Below are 15071 nucleotides of genomic sequence, written 5' to 3'. Positions count from 1 at the left end.
ACTTTAACCTCTGTGGCTGCTTCAAGGCGAGTTTAAGGTCAACCGGTGGTTCCACAAACACTCAATAGAAGAAAAAAGCCCCCTGTAGGTTCAATAGACAGGACCAGATCCCAAGACAGAGGCTTTGAGAGTGTCTTTGTGTTGGACTGAGAATGAGCCTCTTGTTTTTTCTCTGTCAGTTAGAAGGATGGGCACTGACCCACAGGGACCCCTCCCCTGCCTGTGAGCCAAACAGCCGCTGAAAAACTGCTGAGCTAAGGGGAAATACTGGTTGATGTCACAGCTGCACTGAATGGACAAACAAGTCCCCTTTTCCAGCTTCTCTCCTCTCTTTTTCTAGCCTTTACTCCCGCTGGTTCAGTCAGAATACACAGCCAATCAAAAGCTGCTCAAATTGTGCAATTATACTTAAAGAAGGAAAGTCATCAGATTCTGGTTTTTCCACATCACCACTTCAGAAACAAGAGGCAATCATCCCAGTTAACAGCAAATTTATGTTCACTCACCTGATTCTGACTTTTTTGCGTACTTCTTGCTCTGTCCTCGGATGATGAGGATGAAAACCAGCAGCAGGATGAAGATGAGCCCCACCAGTGCCACCACCACCAGGAACCACCACTCCTCGTAGAACGGCGCCACTTTCTGAGCTAAATCAAACACGGCAAAATTGAAATGCACGCTTGTTAACGACACACAGATACGTTTCTGTGAAGTCCTAAAGACCTGAGGGAATTTAATTAAGTTTGAAATGTAATGTAAATTCAGTTCATTCACTTCTATTAACAAACACATGAAAGCTCACCAGATATGGAAGGAGAAGGCAGACTTGGAGAGCCGTAGCCATAATCGTTCACTCCAATCACCCGGAAGTCATAGCTGACGCCTTGTTTGAGTATATCCATGCTGAAGGTGTGCGACGTTGCATCCTTGGGAATATCCTTGATTAAGATGTCCCACAAACCCTCGTCTGGAACAGAATTCATTCATTTCTTTCAGGCAGGAGGAGAATTATTAAACACTGAACTACATAAACAATGTCAGCACGCCATTGCTAACAGGCTGTTTGCTTCTTTTTAATATAAAGCATTTGGCTAGCTTGCAGCTCTTGCAGTAATTGATCATTCCTTCAAATATGACTCAATCCATCAGCTTAACAGCTCTTGTAAAAATTTACTGCAGCCAAATCAACAACGTAAACAAAGGCTTGGCCATTTCTCAAATGAGGCAAAGCCAGAAGGCTTCCAGCGCGCTACAGAGATCCTTTATTACACGACACTGCTTGTAAATATCAGCGGAACTGTGACAGTTTCAATGGGGCACACAAACAAACACCAGAGTGCCCCTGTCAGACTGCTGGACTTTAACTTAAAGCGGGTTAATACAACTAACACAGCTGGATTCAAAGGTGAAAACATACTTTCTAAGCTGGTATGTGAACAAGCATAGGTAAGGATGTGTGTGTGTGTGTGTGTGTGTGTGTGTGTGTGTGTGTTAAATGGTTGATTTTATGTGAGAAAACATTCTCCAACAACCATCGGGTTCTAAAATACTGGACTGTTTTTAACCTGGAAGTGGTGAAGCACACCCTTTCCCCAAGAGACACCCATCCATCACTCTCTCCATTCAACCAGGACATGTCACTCAAACTGAAACAGGATGCCAATCCTCTCAACTGCAGCGACTGAATCAATAACCCATTAAAAGAGCAGGGACACGGAATCAGAGGCAGCAGATGTTCACATCTATCGCCGTATTCACAAAGTCACAGGAGCTCAAATCAAGGAGGATCAGCTGAGGCTCCCACCTGAGGGTCTGGCCTCGATGACATAACGTGTTATGGGAGCACGTCCCGGGTCTCCGCCAGTCCAGTGAATGGTCAGGCCTGAATTATAGCGTGTGATGAAAGGTTCTCCAGGGGGTCCTGGGGCTCCTGAGAGGGAATAAAAAGGTTTAAAACAAATAATCAACAAGACTCATATGATAAAGGAGCCTTTGTTTGTGAAGAGGGGTTTCATGGAGGAGTCATGGGGCCGTGAGTGCCTGACCTGCAGCAGATAGATGTTACAGTGATTTCAGTCTGGAGAATCAAGGCCAAACTCTCATTTAGGAGTCACACTAACAGCTGAAGCAGGACTCAATCAAGAGCTAGTTTCTACCAGCTGATAGAACCCAAACTTTAAGGTAAAACACACCAGTGGTATAACAATACATTTAACAACATTTCTCTATTAATATTCACCCACACTATTCTATTATTACTATTACTTTTGCAATGGTCTTTTGACTGGTCTTCCCCCAAAAAGCCATGAAGCAACTGCAGCTTATTCAGAATGCTGCGGCTAGAGTCGTAACAAGAACCAAGAGAACCGAGCACATCACTCCTGTTCTTAAATCTCTACACTGGTTACCAGTAAACTACAGAATTGGTTTCAAAGTACTTCTACTAGTTTATAAATCACTCGGTGGTATGGGGCCAGAACACATGTTGGATCTCCTTCCTGTATATACACCCATCAGGGCTCTGAGATCCTTAGGAAACAGCCAGCTGGTAGAACCTCGGGTCAGAACCAAACAGGGTGAAGATGCTACACACAGATGGAATCAGCTTCCTCATGACTTCAAATCTGCCCGATTCTGGAAACGCTTTCATCCAAATAAAAAACTTTCATGTACTCGTCAGCCTTTGAATGAAAGTTTCTTATGCTGCACCTTCTGCACTGTAACTGCTCAGCCTTTAACTTTGTCTTTTTTATTCATAAGTTTGAAATTAGTGTATGAGTATTTTAATTGTGCTGTCATGTTGACGTTAATGTTCTTGCTATTCTTTCTAATGGAAAGCACACTGCCTCAGTGCTATATGCGCTATACAAATAAAGCTGCCTTGCCTTGTCTATTACCAAGCATTGATGAACTACTGAATCACATTTCTTTGTGTACATGAGCTCCTGTAACAGCTCCTGTAACAGCATAGGAACCACCACACTCCACCCACTGATTCTCCCCTCTAGTAATACTAGGATCTGCTGCTGCTAAGAGAAGGACTTCTCATAACCACTTCCAACAAACACACCTTAAACTACATGTTTAATTCTAGACATCCACTGCGGTTACCTTCCCCCGGTCCTGTGGTAATGTTGGCTTCAACTTCCGGACCGTAGATGAAGGTCTTGGCCCGAATGCGGAAATTGTACGTGACACCATCAGCCAGGTCTCGGAGCTTCAACCAGAGGGGTCCGGTCCCTTTCACATCCACCGTCACTGTCTTACTGACGCCTGGGGGGGAGGGGGAGTGAAGACAGTCGGCACAGGCCACTGAGGAGTCTAGACAAACACATCACATTTAAAGCAGGTCTTACATGGGCCAGCCAATGGAGGTGCACACTCAAACACACACACACATGCTCAACTATGGTATTATTATGACAGACAAAAAAGCTTGAACTTTTTAACCGTGTCATTAATTATTTAGGATAAGATCCGTAAATCTCTCATGCGCTGCAATGGCGCACAATTTGAGGTTGATGAGGGAAAAAAAAGTCAAATAATGATTTCTAGAAAAAATATTATGCATAAAGCTGCCATACAAGCCAACAGCTGTTCTGTGCAGGTTGGTAAAAATGAAGCAGTACCTTCTACAGGTGTTAAGGGCTCGTAGACCAGGCGGTAGCCCTCAATGATGCCATTAGGGAAGGTGGGGTCGCCCCAGGACACGTTGACTGAGGTGGTGGTCAGCTCACTAAAGTGTATGAAACTTGGGGCACTTGGAGCTGCAATATACAGAGGTCAAAGGTCAAAAAAGGCAGGAGCAATAATCAGTTAACTCAGTTTGTCGAAAAGGGCGTTGCAGGTTTTTAAGAGGCGATTTCTGGATGAAAGCATCAAAAGATATCCGAGTGAAAAAAGGATCAGAAATAATACCTGCGACTTAATCAACATGTTTATGAGAACATTATGCAGCGGTACGTTTTAAAATGGAAAAAAATACCAGAATAAAATCATGGAAACAAATTATTAGTACACACAAAACATTTAAATTGGATGGCTCTGAAGTTGCTGCTTGTAAATTGTGGCCAGCCAGGTAATAGGTGTAATATCAACTGTTACTTTAGCTGGAGGCTTTGTGGAGCTCACCACTGTTTGGTGATTACTTTCATTTCAACAAACTCTACATCTGCAGCTTTTAAACAACCCAAGCTGTGGCAGCTCTAGCTGCAGGTCCAAAGGCAAAAAAGGAGAAAAAAAAAAGAAATCTACAAAACTGTGGATGCTGCAGAACTGCAACTTGAAGTTATTGGCTTTGAAGTAAGTCTCTGTCCTTGCACACAAACTGCACAACATTGATTGGGTCAGCACCACAGTGCTGCTAAAATACAAGCAGGTTAAAAGGGTCTGCTTCTCCAACAAACACTGAGTGACCCGGGTCACAGTCACACTGACCACAGTCTGGACCCCATTACCAATGGCTGAGTGAGTATTTGGAACATTGTTTTTCTCCGTTTGTCTTTAAAGTGGTCCTTCACTGAGAAACCATTTTTACCTATTATTACTCTGAGCTTTTCACGCAAGCTGAACATGAAAATAGTTTCATATACCTACCTCCTGCATTAGCTTCTGATAGAATACGGGGACGGCTGTTGTTGGTTTAACGTCCAGGAAACAGCAGAGAACATCTCAGCTAGTAGAAGCTAACTGTTAGCATTAGCAACTCCCCCACACAGCCGAACTCTTCCGAGCTTGGTTTATTTGTGGAGATAAAACATCAGACTCGTTGGGAAACACCTGTTTTTACATGCCCCTCTTTCCACAGCTGTAGATGCCCTCGATCTAAATGTTAACTTGTCTGAAATCTATTTGAAAAGTTTCCTTTAAAAGGTTTTCAAATTTATTTGCAAATAAAATATCAAACAAGATACATGCTTAGAGCTTGCTGACAAAAAGCAAAAACAATGAATGAATTCTGAATGGGGGTCAGCTGATTTGGAACTTATGCTCAGTGTGTCGTTCAGCTAATATTGTTTGACACACTGACAACAGCGATTAGCGTCATCGTCACATCAGATTCCTGCCTCACGCTTGGCTCATCGACACTGAGAGAGCGCTAAGGGCTCTCCAAACGAACACGGGCGCCACCGTCGGCACAGAAATGTGACTAATGAAGGAACATAATCACACACGCTCTAATTTATCCGCTTTTGTCGTGTCATCCTGTTACATTCATCTTTCTCGTCTCAATGCGTCATGTTTCCATTCTCTGCAGACAGAAATATTTGCTTGCCTGGTTGCACTTATCCAGACTGCTCTGTTCTTCTGTGCTGATTAAAGAATTTGCATATCTACTGACACGGTAGTCACAGTGTTTACCTGCTTGCTGGGTGCGTCCTCTTGTCGGCGTGCTGCGGGGACCGTCCCCAGCGGCGTTGAAGGGGGCCACACTGATCATGTAGGTGGTGTAGCCAGTCAGGTTTTTCAGCTTCACCCCTCTTTCAGGCATAAAAAGTGTGCGCAGCCGCTCTGTCTCATTCTTACGCTGGAACTCCCAAAAGTAAATCTACGGGAAATAATGTGAGGATAGTTTAAGTTTAGGTCTGCATTCAGCTGTTTCTGAAGGAGGATAAACATCGAACAAAAATATATTTTTGTTACTATTCGTGCCTTATCAATCAGAATTTCTTTTCTAGCATCTGACCTTGTAACCCTGAATGTCTCCGTTCTGTGCATCTACAGGTGGAGGGTCCCACACCACGTCCAGCTGGTTGGCTGTTGCAGACTGAATCACAACATTCTGTGGGGGGGCTGTAGGTACTGTCAGAGAGAAGGGCAAAGTAGGCATACACACATTCAAAAAAAAATAAAATCCTTATCTTGGATCGGATGTGACGTAATGTGAGATGAGTATGTCGTTGTTTTCTATTGATAAACGGAGTAGGAAGTGACACCACTATCAGCGTCAGCTCTGAGGATGTTTTGCAGTCGGCAAACGAAACGTTAGCAAGGTAAAGGGAAACCTTTCCTGTGTTTTAAAAATAACCAAAAATGGAATTTGAAACCCATAACCAAAACAGCTCCAGTGTGGACATATCTAGTAATCTACAAAATAAACAAATTATCTCAGCTCCTGCACTTGACATTGACCTCTTTCTGGTGGATCCTGAGCCTGACACTGACCCTCTTCCAGTAGTTTCTGGCTATGTCTTCATGACTAAAGTTAGTCTCTTGAAAACCTCTAAAATGTCATGTGGTTTTCCTGTCCAAGTACAGCTGAATATGATTAGCACCTAAATATTTCCATGCCATTAAATTCAACTACTTTAACTCAAAGGGGTCCAATAACTTCCCCCTGCTTGCATGGAGGAAATTATTTAGAGTTACGTTAACAGATGGAAACAAACAGGATGCACACAAACCTGCTTCCCCAACAAACACTTCCTGAGGTGGGCTGCTTGGCCCCTCGCCCACAGCATTGTACACACTCATGCGTATCTCATAGCGTTTGTGCTTACTTAATTCTGCAACAGAAGAGAGCAATGCATTAAAAACACTTAGAGGTAAATAAAACATCAATTTGAGACTTTGAGTTTGTGATTAATGTTAAATCGGGTGACCCATTGCCTCACTCTGTATCTTTATGCTTCTCACAGAAACTTATCAGCTGAAAATACTTTACAGCAGGAAAACATTTTCATTTCAATTCCTACAGGGACTCTAATTACAGGGAGCTGAGCGCTGCAGTACAGAGGTACAGGAGAAATATGTGACCATCTGTTTCTGCAGAAGTTTTCCAAATCAACTGAAATGTGCAAACCGATGAGTATGTTGGAATTGTGGCTCACGTAATCAGAGCTTGGAAAGTTTCTTTGCACACTCGCATTGGTAGAAGTGTTTGTGCAGATGTAGCGTGGCTCTAGAACAGCCAAAAGTTGTGTTAATTTACCTGAAATTCATTGCTCTCACGACTACTTTTAACTGGCACTGGAAACATGGTCAAGCCCAAAAGTAAACAAGGGTTTTGATTCCTATTTTTGGAGGAATTTGTGTGTGTGTGTGTGTGTGTGTGTGTGTGTGTGTGTGTGTGTGTGTGTGTGTGTGTGTGTGTGTGTGTGTGTGTGTGTGTGTGTTTCTGTAAACCAATAAAATAATGGAACTTACTGTCCAACTCATACTGAGACAGAATTGGATCGCTCAGATTTCGCATGCTGTAGGGAGCTGAAGGAGGGAAAAAAGGCAATTAAAGAAATACAATTAGGAGGAAGTTATAGAGACACTTGCATCATGTTTCATAGTCCAATACTTTCACTGCTGAGCAGGGCAGCTCTGTTTTCATTAAAAAATAAATAAACCTCACACAATCACCTGGAACGTGGCTCTGAATTAGTCTCAGAATGATTCAAATCAAAATGTTCTGGGGGAGGCAGGGGACATTGAGTCTGAATGGACCCTGCTCCGTGCCTCCATTGTTGAGGCAGCCGACCGGAGCTGTGGTCGCAGGATCGTCGGTGCCTGTCGTGGTGGCAACCCCCGAACCTGCTGGTGGACACCGGCGGTTAGGGATGCTGTCAAGCTGAAGAGTCCTTTCAGGTCTTTTTGGCCTGTGGGACTCCAGAGGCAGCTGACGGATACCAGCAGTCCAAGCGGAACGTGGCTCGGGTGGTCGCCAAGGCAAAAACCCGGGCATGGGAGGAGTTCGGTGAGACCATGGAGCAAGACTTAAGTTTGGCTTCGAGGAGATTCTGGTCCACCATCCGGTAACTCAGGGGGGGGAAGCAGTGCGCTACCAACACTATCTATAGTGAGGATGGTGTGCTGCTGACCTCTACTCAGGACGTTGTGGATCGGTGGGCAGAATACTTCGAAGACCTCCTCAATCCCACCGACACGTCTTCCAGTGAGGAAGCAGAGTCTGGGGACTTTGGTTTGGCCTCTCAAATCTCTGCTGCTGAGGTCACTGAGGTGGTTAAAAAGCTCCTCTGTGGCAAGGCTCCAGGGGTGGATGAGATCCGCCCGGAGATCCTTAAGGCTCTGGATGTTGTAGGGCTGTGTTGGCTGATGCGGCTCTGCAATATCGCGTGGACATCAGGGGCAGTACCACTGGACTGGCAGACCGGGGTGGTGGTCCCCTTATTTAAAAAGGGGGACCGCAGGGTGTGTTCCAACTACAGGGGGATCACACTCCTGAGCCTTCCTGGTAAGGTCTATTCAGGGGTTCTGGAGAGGAGGATCTGTCAGATTGTTGAACCTCAGATTCAGGAGGAGCAATGTGGTTTTCGTCCTGACCGTGGAACACTGGACCAGTTCTATACCCTTAGGGGGATCCTGGAGGGTGCATGGGAATTTGCCCATCCAGTCTACATGTGTTTTGTGGATTTGGAGAAGGCGTTTGACTGCGTCCCTCAGGGGGCCCTGTGGGGGGTACTCTGGGAGTATGGGGTACCAGGCCCTCTGACACGGGCTGTTAGGTCCCTGTATGACCGGGTGTCAGAGCTTGGTCCGCATTGCCGGCAGTAAGTTGGGCTCGTTCCCAGTGAGAGTTGGACTCCGCCAAGGCTGCCCTTTGTCACCGATTCTGTTCATAATCTTTATGGACAGGATTTCTAGACGCAGCCAAGGTGTGGAGGGCATCCGTTTTGGTGGCCTGAAGATCAGGTCTCTGCTTTTTGCAGATGATGTGGTCCTGTTGGCATCATCAGAACGTGATCTTCAGCTTTCGCTGGAGCGGTTCGCAGCTGGGATGGGAACCAGCTCCTCTAAATCTGAGACCCTGGTCTTGATTCGAAAATGTGTAGAATGCCTTCTCCGGGTCAGGGATGAGGTCCTGTCCCAAGTGGAGGAGTTTAAGTATCTCTGGGTCTTGTTCATGAGTGAGGGAAAACTGGAGCATGAGATCGATTGGCGGATTGGTGCTGCATCTGCAGTGATGCAGACGTTGTACCGGTCTGTCGTGGTGAAGAGAGAGCTGAGTCAGAAGGCGAAGCTCTCAATTTACCGGTCGATCTACGTTCCTACCCTCACCTATGGTCATGAGCTTTGGGTAGTGACTGAAAGAACGAGATTGCGGATACAAGCGGCCGAAATGAGTTTTCTCCGAAGAGTGGCTGAGTTCTCCCTTAGAGATAAGGTGAGAAGCTCAGTCATTCAGGAGGGGCTCGGAGTAGACCCGCTGCTCCTCCACATCGAGAGGAGCCAGTTGAGGTGGCTCGGGCATCTGATCAGGATGCCTCGTGGACCTCTCCCTGGTGAGGTTTTCTGGGCACGTCCAACCGGGACGAGACCTAATGGTAGACCCAGGACACGGTGGAGGGACTATGTCTCTCAGCTGGCCAAGGAACGCCTTTGGATTCCCCTGGAGGAGCTGGCCCAAGTGGCTGGGGAGAGGGAAGTCTGGGCCTCTCGCCTTAGGCTACTGCCACCGCGACCCGACTCCGGATAAGCGGATGAAAATGGGTGGATGGATGGATGGATGACTCAACAAGAGTCAAATTACAGGCCGTGCCGCACAGTGGTGGAAACATAGCAGCTCCTGAATACACCTAATAACAGCCCGCGGCTGATAACCGCTGATTACAAGATGAAATGTTTTACTGTGAAGTGTCAGGACCAGTGGAGATATCTTGGCAACAGAATGGGCTCGTGTGACAGTTTCCCTCTAATGGAAATAATGGTGCTGCTGACATAAGAATAATCAAGAGTGACAGAGTCCTATAATTACGTGTTACTGGAGTAAAATGCAGAAACTGCAAATTTTTTTCATTATGCGTTTGCTGAATTTCTGCTGCTTCTCTGTGGTTCATTATGAGTCTTCATGATGTGTTTTTCAAAGGATCTTTTAGATAAAAAAGTTAAATACAATTGCAGATGAATGCAATAGGGCAGGTGTTTCCTCACCGTTCAGCTCAGCCCATGAAGACAAACTGTTAAATGAATGAATGTAATTGCGCAGACGATCATAAAGCAGCTCTCGGTAACGGATCCGAAAGCCCAATAAGATCCCGTTGATCTTCTCCTCAGAAGGCGGCTATGAAGAAAGAAAAGTGTAGAGATAAACCCTAATTTAAAACATCACAAAGCACCAAAAAAGCCAACACAAACAGCTGATTTGACTGGATTTAATCACTCTGATCAATCCCCCACGGTTGAACATGAGAGAGCAGGCCCAGAAGGGAGCAAAACAACCACCTCCACCCTCATAAAGTCCACAAGTGTTCTCCATAAAAGTTAAACTGTGTCTGTGAGCCTCCTGTTTTCCTCTTTAGTACCTGTTAATTCAGGTGTGAGTGCGGTTAGGAGGCGTAATCTTTTATATTACAGACTCCAGGGCGTGTGAGTAAAAGTCTGCATCCTGTTAGTGCAGGCTTTCATGGTCTCTTATTAGAGAAAACTTTCTCAGACTTGAACAGATCAAGGATTTTACAAACAATAAAACAAGAGAAATCAGCAATGATGTCGGGGCTTACCTGCCAGCGGATCAGAACCGACGTGGTGGTATGTGGCGTGACAGAGAGGATCGCCGGTGCTTCGTCTGGCGCTGGGGCAATCAAAGTGAGATAGATTAGCTAAATTAACTTGAAAATGTGCACAATTCAGCGAGTTTAATATGTCCATGAGCTGAGGCGTTCATGGAGCAGAAACAGAAGACGAATAGATCTCTGAGTTCCAAACAGCAGCGAGGAAAGTTCAGGATCCATTTCGTCAGTAGGTTAAAGCTTTTTGTTTTGCCAAGGCTTTAATACTGCCCGTCACACATGGTGCACACATTAATCAGCTGCTGCCCTGGACAGCATTATAGCAATACCATTCCATATTTCTCGACTCAAATTTTATTTAAATAGCACCTTACACACACACACATGCCACCAACGTGCTTCACAGACACAGGTGAAAACATCACATACAACCAAATAAAAATATTAAAAACGAGACTAAACAAGCAACACAGTCAATCACTGCAGATTTGAAAGCCAGCTCATAAAAACGAGTCTTCAGCTTTGATTCAAAAACTGCTACAGAAGAGGACTACTGAGGACTACTAAATGTGTGATGGAAGAAGCTCATTCCATAGTTATGGAGCTGCAATTGAAAAGGCTCTGTCACCCCACATCTTCAGCCGTAACCGGGGGACCACGAGCAAGGACAGGTCTTCTGAGCGGAGTGCTCGCGAGGGAACACACCAGTGCAGTGTGTCTGCCAGATATGCTGGAGCCAAACCATTTAGAGCTTTAAAAACAAAACGAATCCTAAAAGAGACAGGTAGCCAATGTAAAGCTGCCAATATGGGCATAGCATGATCCCCCATTTTGTCATTCTTTCTGCTTGTTTTACAAAATTTCATAGGAATGATTTGTGATGTTTTTCTTTGTCTCTTTGAGTGCATATTTTGGGTGATTGAAGTTACTAAGAAGCAAGAAAAAAAACACCTCAAGCTTAAGATGAACCTCAAACACCACAATGTGAAAATATCTCCATTATAAAAGCAGTAAACTCTGATTTGGAGTGGAACGGTGATTGAATAAAAAAAGCAGAAATCTATCCTCGCTGTGTTCATATTCTCTCAGCAGAACATCCAAAAAGAGGATAATAGAGAGACAGAGAGGGGCGAGGAGTTAGGAAACAAGTTACAGAACCTTAAAGTGTCCAAATGAAACTGGAAAAATGAGAATATGGTGCAAAAGTCTTTTAATGTCGGTACATCATCTTAGACTGAGAGACCATCTAAAGCCTCAGGAACCCTATGCAAGTGTTCTGGATTCATCAGCTGATCAGAGCGTGACACTTTGAGTCTAGAATATTGAACCTTTTTACAATATTCTAATATTTCGAGTTTCGCCTGTATTAAACTTTACATTTATTTATTAAATAAAATATTAAAAATATGCGTGGAGGCCGTGGAGTGCTGATAAACCAGGTGATATTTGGCTCATTTTAACAGCTATTTTTAGAAGTGTTTTTCACAACTGAAATATTGATTCCGGTATAAAAGTCACAACCATAATCCAGCCTAGTGGTGATAAAACACGGATTTTTGTCGCAACCTGCTAGAGTGATTGAACAGCATTACTCCAGCATTAACTTGTGGGTCAAACGTAAGGCTTTATTAAAATGGAAGTACCATCAACTTCATTGCAACGCATCAATTCCTTCCTAATAAAACACCCTGCTCTGGACTGAGCTGCTGTTCAGTTTGTATCCAGACCAGAGTCCAAACTAAGCACTCCAGTTAACTGTCTAGACCAGGGCCCTCATTTATCAGACATTCACAGATACTATCCTATATCCCATCCTATGAAATAAACTTAGAAAGTTCATACGAATGGCTAAAATCCTGATTAATGAAACATGCGGTGCCCACTCGAGGCATCATTCCTCTGCAGTCGTATGTTGATAAATCCCACCTGTGCCTACCCAGGTGCTCGTGCTCATTCACCGTCATTTACATACAGAAAAGCCCTCAATTAACCATATTTGTTCACTCCGCATCCTCAGCTCATGGGGAACAGCAACAGCCACATCCCACAGGGCTTGTTTGTGAGGCTGTTTCTGAAGACCAATTCAGCTCGACTGACTCCTCAAACAATAATGCAGCAGAAAATTAGAACAGTAATCACAAGATTTCAAAAGATAAGGCAAAAATGCTCTTGTAGATTGTTTCTTCTTAAATTTCAGGTTAAAACTGTCTACTAGAATACCGTTTTAGTTGGATTCAAGAGTCAAATGACCATGCACTGGCAAGAAGATTTTAAGAAAAACATAAAACATTGCTTTAAAAAGGTTCTGTATATGAACATGTTATGCCCATTTGCAATTGTTTTTAATGTATTAATACCCACTTCATCTTTTCTGTATATATTATTTTCAGTTCATTAATGTTTTAGAACTGTCTTTTCTTATTAACTCTGTTATCTTGTTTCTATTTGTTGCGCGGTAAGATAACCGGCTTGAACACGAGAAGACACACCTCCAGCGGTTTAATCCTCTTGAAAATTAGGTTAGAAACATTGAAAGTCCAAAAATGGAAATAGGTGTAAAAAGTGGTTTGGAGCTATGACTTCACACCAGTCACAAATCTTCAGCGTTGGAAACGTTACTTGCAAAAAGTAATTAGTTATAGTTACTGATTACTTTATCAAAAAAGTAACTCAGTTACTTACCGAGTTACAAGATTATAAAAGTAACTAATTACCAAGAAAAATAAGTACTTTGCTACTTTTTTCATTAAATATTGCAAGAAAAATGGGTTTCCTTCTTAATTAAACTAACTTAATTTACTATAAATTACTACAATACTGAAATATTAATGGAACTAATTAATGGAACATAATAAAATGTATGTCCAATGTTTTTTTTATAAAACTGAATAATTGAAATAAAAGGGGCACTTAACAGAAGGAACTACAAAGAGGAGCATTTCACCGATATAGACTATTAAAATGTCACTGTGTGATATTTAAATGGTAAATGGCCTGTATTTGATAAAGCAACTTCTAGAGTCCTGGAACCCCCCAAGGTGCTTTACAACACAATCAGTCATTCACCCATTCACACACACATTCAAACACTCGTGGGGATGAGCTACGATGTATCCACAGCTGCCCTGGGGCGCACAGACAGAAGTGAGGCTGCCGAGCACTGGCGCCACCATTTAACAAGTCCCCAATCAGCTAAACTTTTTAAATGCAAATAGAAACACCTGTAAAGGTTCCTGAACATTTAAATGGTCTCTCAGTGTAGTTAAATTAGTAAAATAAATCTCATTTTGCACAGTAACCTAATTTTCCCTGCAGCTGTAGTATATCCATCACGTCTTCCTCGTTCTTCACGGGCCGTGATGCGCTTGGACGAAGACATTTGCCTCTTTTGCTCTCAATCAGCTGATTGAATTAGTAATGCACACATGTTCGTATAAGTAATGGAAACAGCGTTATGATGAAAGAAGACAGTAATTAATTGGATTACTTGTTACTGGAAAAAAATGTTTTTTTAGTCACACCATTTTTTTTAAACAGCGTCATTCCCATCACCGTAAATCTTAAACAAAATAAAAGAGCCTTCTCCAAAAACACAGAACTGAAGATAATTGTGCTATCTCATTGTGACATAGCAGATCTTACCATCCTGTAGGGTGGTTGTTGCTTCACTTTCTTCACTGTACTCACTGTCCCCAATGTCATTAGTTGCTTTTACTCTGAACTGGTAGGACGTGAAGGGCTTCAGCCTTAGGAACAGAAGCACAGAAAAGTGCACCCGACTTTTAGCAAGAGCTGGACTTAAATCAGACACCTGTGAGGAAAACTCCACCTGGACACGATGTAGGATGTGGCCTCATGGTTGACGGAGGCAGAGTGCACCGTCCAGTTGTTGTCAGGCAGCTCTCTCTGCTGCACAGTGTAGTAACGCACAGGGGATAGGCCGTCGCTGCCCGGCTCCCATGAAAGCAACACCTGGCGGGCCTGAACGTCTTTCTGAGGAACTGTGGGGCGGCTGGTTGGCTGGGGATGGGCTGCCAGAAACAGGAATATAAATCAGGGGAATATATAATATAATGTATGAGAAAAATTCATGATGAAAAAGCTGGATGCAAAAACTAAGAAAGCCAAGTTGGGAAAACGACAACAGAAGTTTACATCACCTAAAACGATTATAACAAAAGGGATAGCGGAGGATCTTTTTCTTTTGTGTGGATCAACTGAACCATTGGTCTGCATAACTGTCAATCATTCTGGTGAACCACTCACACAAGGCCGTCGTCGTATGTGCTTTTTGCTGGGTAGCTTTCACTTCCTGGGCAAGCGCAAAGAGAAGGTTGGGCTCCGCACAGACTGCTCTATCACCGGTTTTCTGCTCGACAGCCAAGCTAAAGTTCGGCATGCTATTTGGAGAAATTCATTTCAGATTACTGCTAGAAGAAGTTAGCTGCAAGGCTGGCAGCTTCTAGTGAACAGAGCGAGCATGATGATAACTGGGCATTCTCTCTCACGCTCATTTTTCTCAAAATGTGGAGAGGGCGGCTCTTTCCTGAAATTCAGAAACATCCTCCACCATACCTTTAACGTGTGCTCACATTCAAAGAAAATTAAAGTGTG

At 43.7% G+C, this 15071-nt stretch overlaps 1 protein-coding gene across 6 annotated transcripts in view; it reads right to left on the bottom strand.

Annotated features, from left to right (window-relative positions):
* Positions 1–15071, bottom strand: part of sdk2b (sidekick cell adhesion molecule 2b) — a 434582-nt gene that overhangs the window by 20250 nt on the left and 399261 nt on the right. For 4 of the 6 annotated variants that reach the window (XM_015962803.3, XM_015962807.3, XM_015962805.3 and 1 more), the window contains exons 30-42: positions 14287–14488; positions 14100–14203; positions 10449–10519; positions 9880–10009; positions 7147–7203; positions 6405–6506; positions 5687–5802; positions 5362–5548; positions 3630–3767; positions 3112–3321; positions 1805–1930; positions 803–967; positions 507–647 (exon numbers count right to left, since the gene is read on the bottom strand). In XM_015962803.3, the coding sequence (XP_015818289.3) occupies positions 507–647; positions 803–967; positions 1805–1930; positions 3112–3321; positions 3630–3767; positions 5362–5548; positions 5687–5802; positions 6405–6506; positions 7147–7203; positions 9880–10009; positions 10449–10519; positions 14100–14203; positions 14287–14488 (1749 nt within the window). The remainder of the gene's footprint in view (positions 1–506; positions 648–802; positions 968–1804; positions 1931–3111; positions 3322–3629; positions 3768–5361; positions 5549–5686; positions 5803–6404; positions 6507–7146; positions 7204–9879; positions 10010–10448; positions 10520–14099; positions 14204–14286; positions 14489–15071) is intronic. The other 2 variants (XM_015962806.3, XM_015962809.3) reach the window with 1 other exon arrangement.

Source organism: Nothobranchius furzeri, chromosome 16 (assembly GCF_043380555.1).
Source record: "Nothobranchius furzeri strain GRZ-AD chromosome 16, NfurGRZ-RIMD1, whole genome shotgun sequence".
NCBI lineage: Eukaryota > Metazoa > Chordata > Actinopteri > Cyprinodontiformes > Nothobranchiidae > Nothobranchius > Nothobranchius furzeri.
Note: the sequence above shows the minus strand (reverse complement) of the source record. Positions and strands in the feature narration are given on the sequence as shown.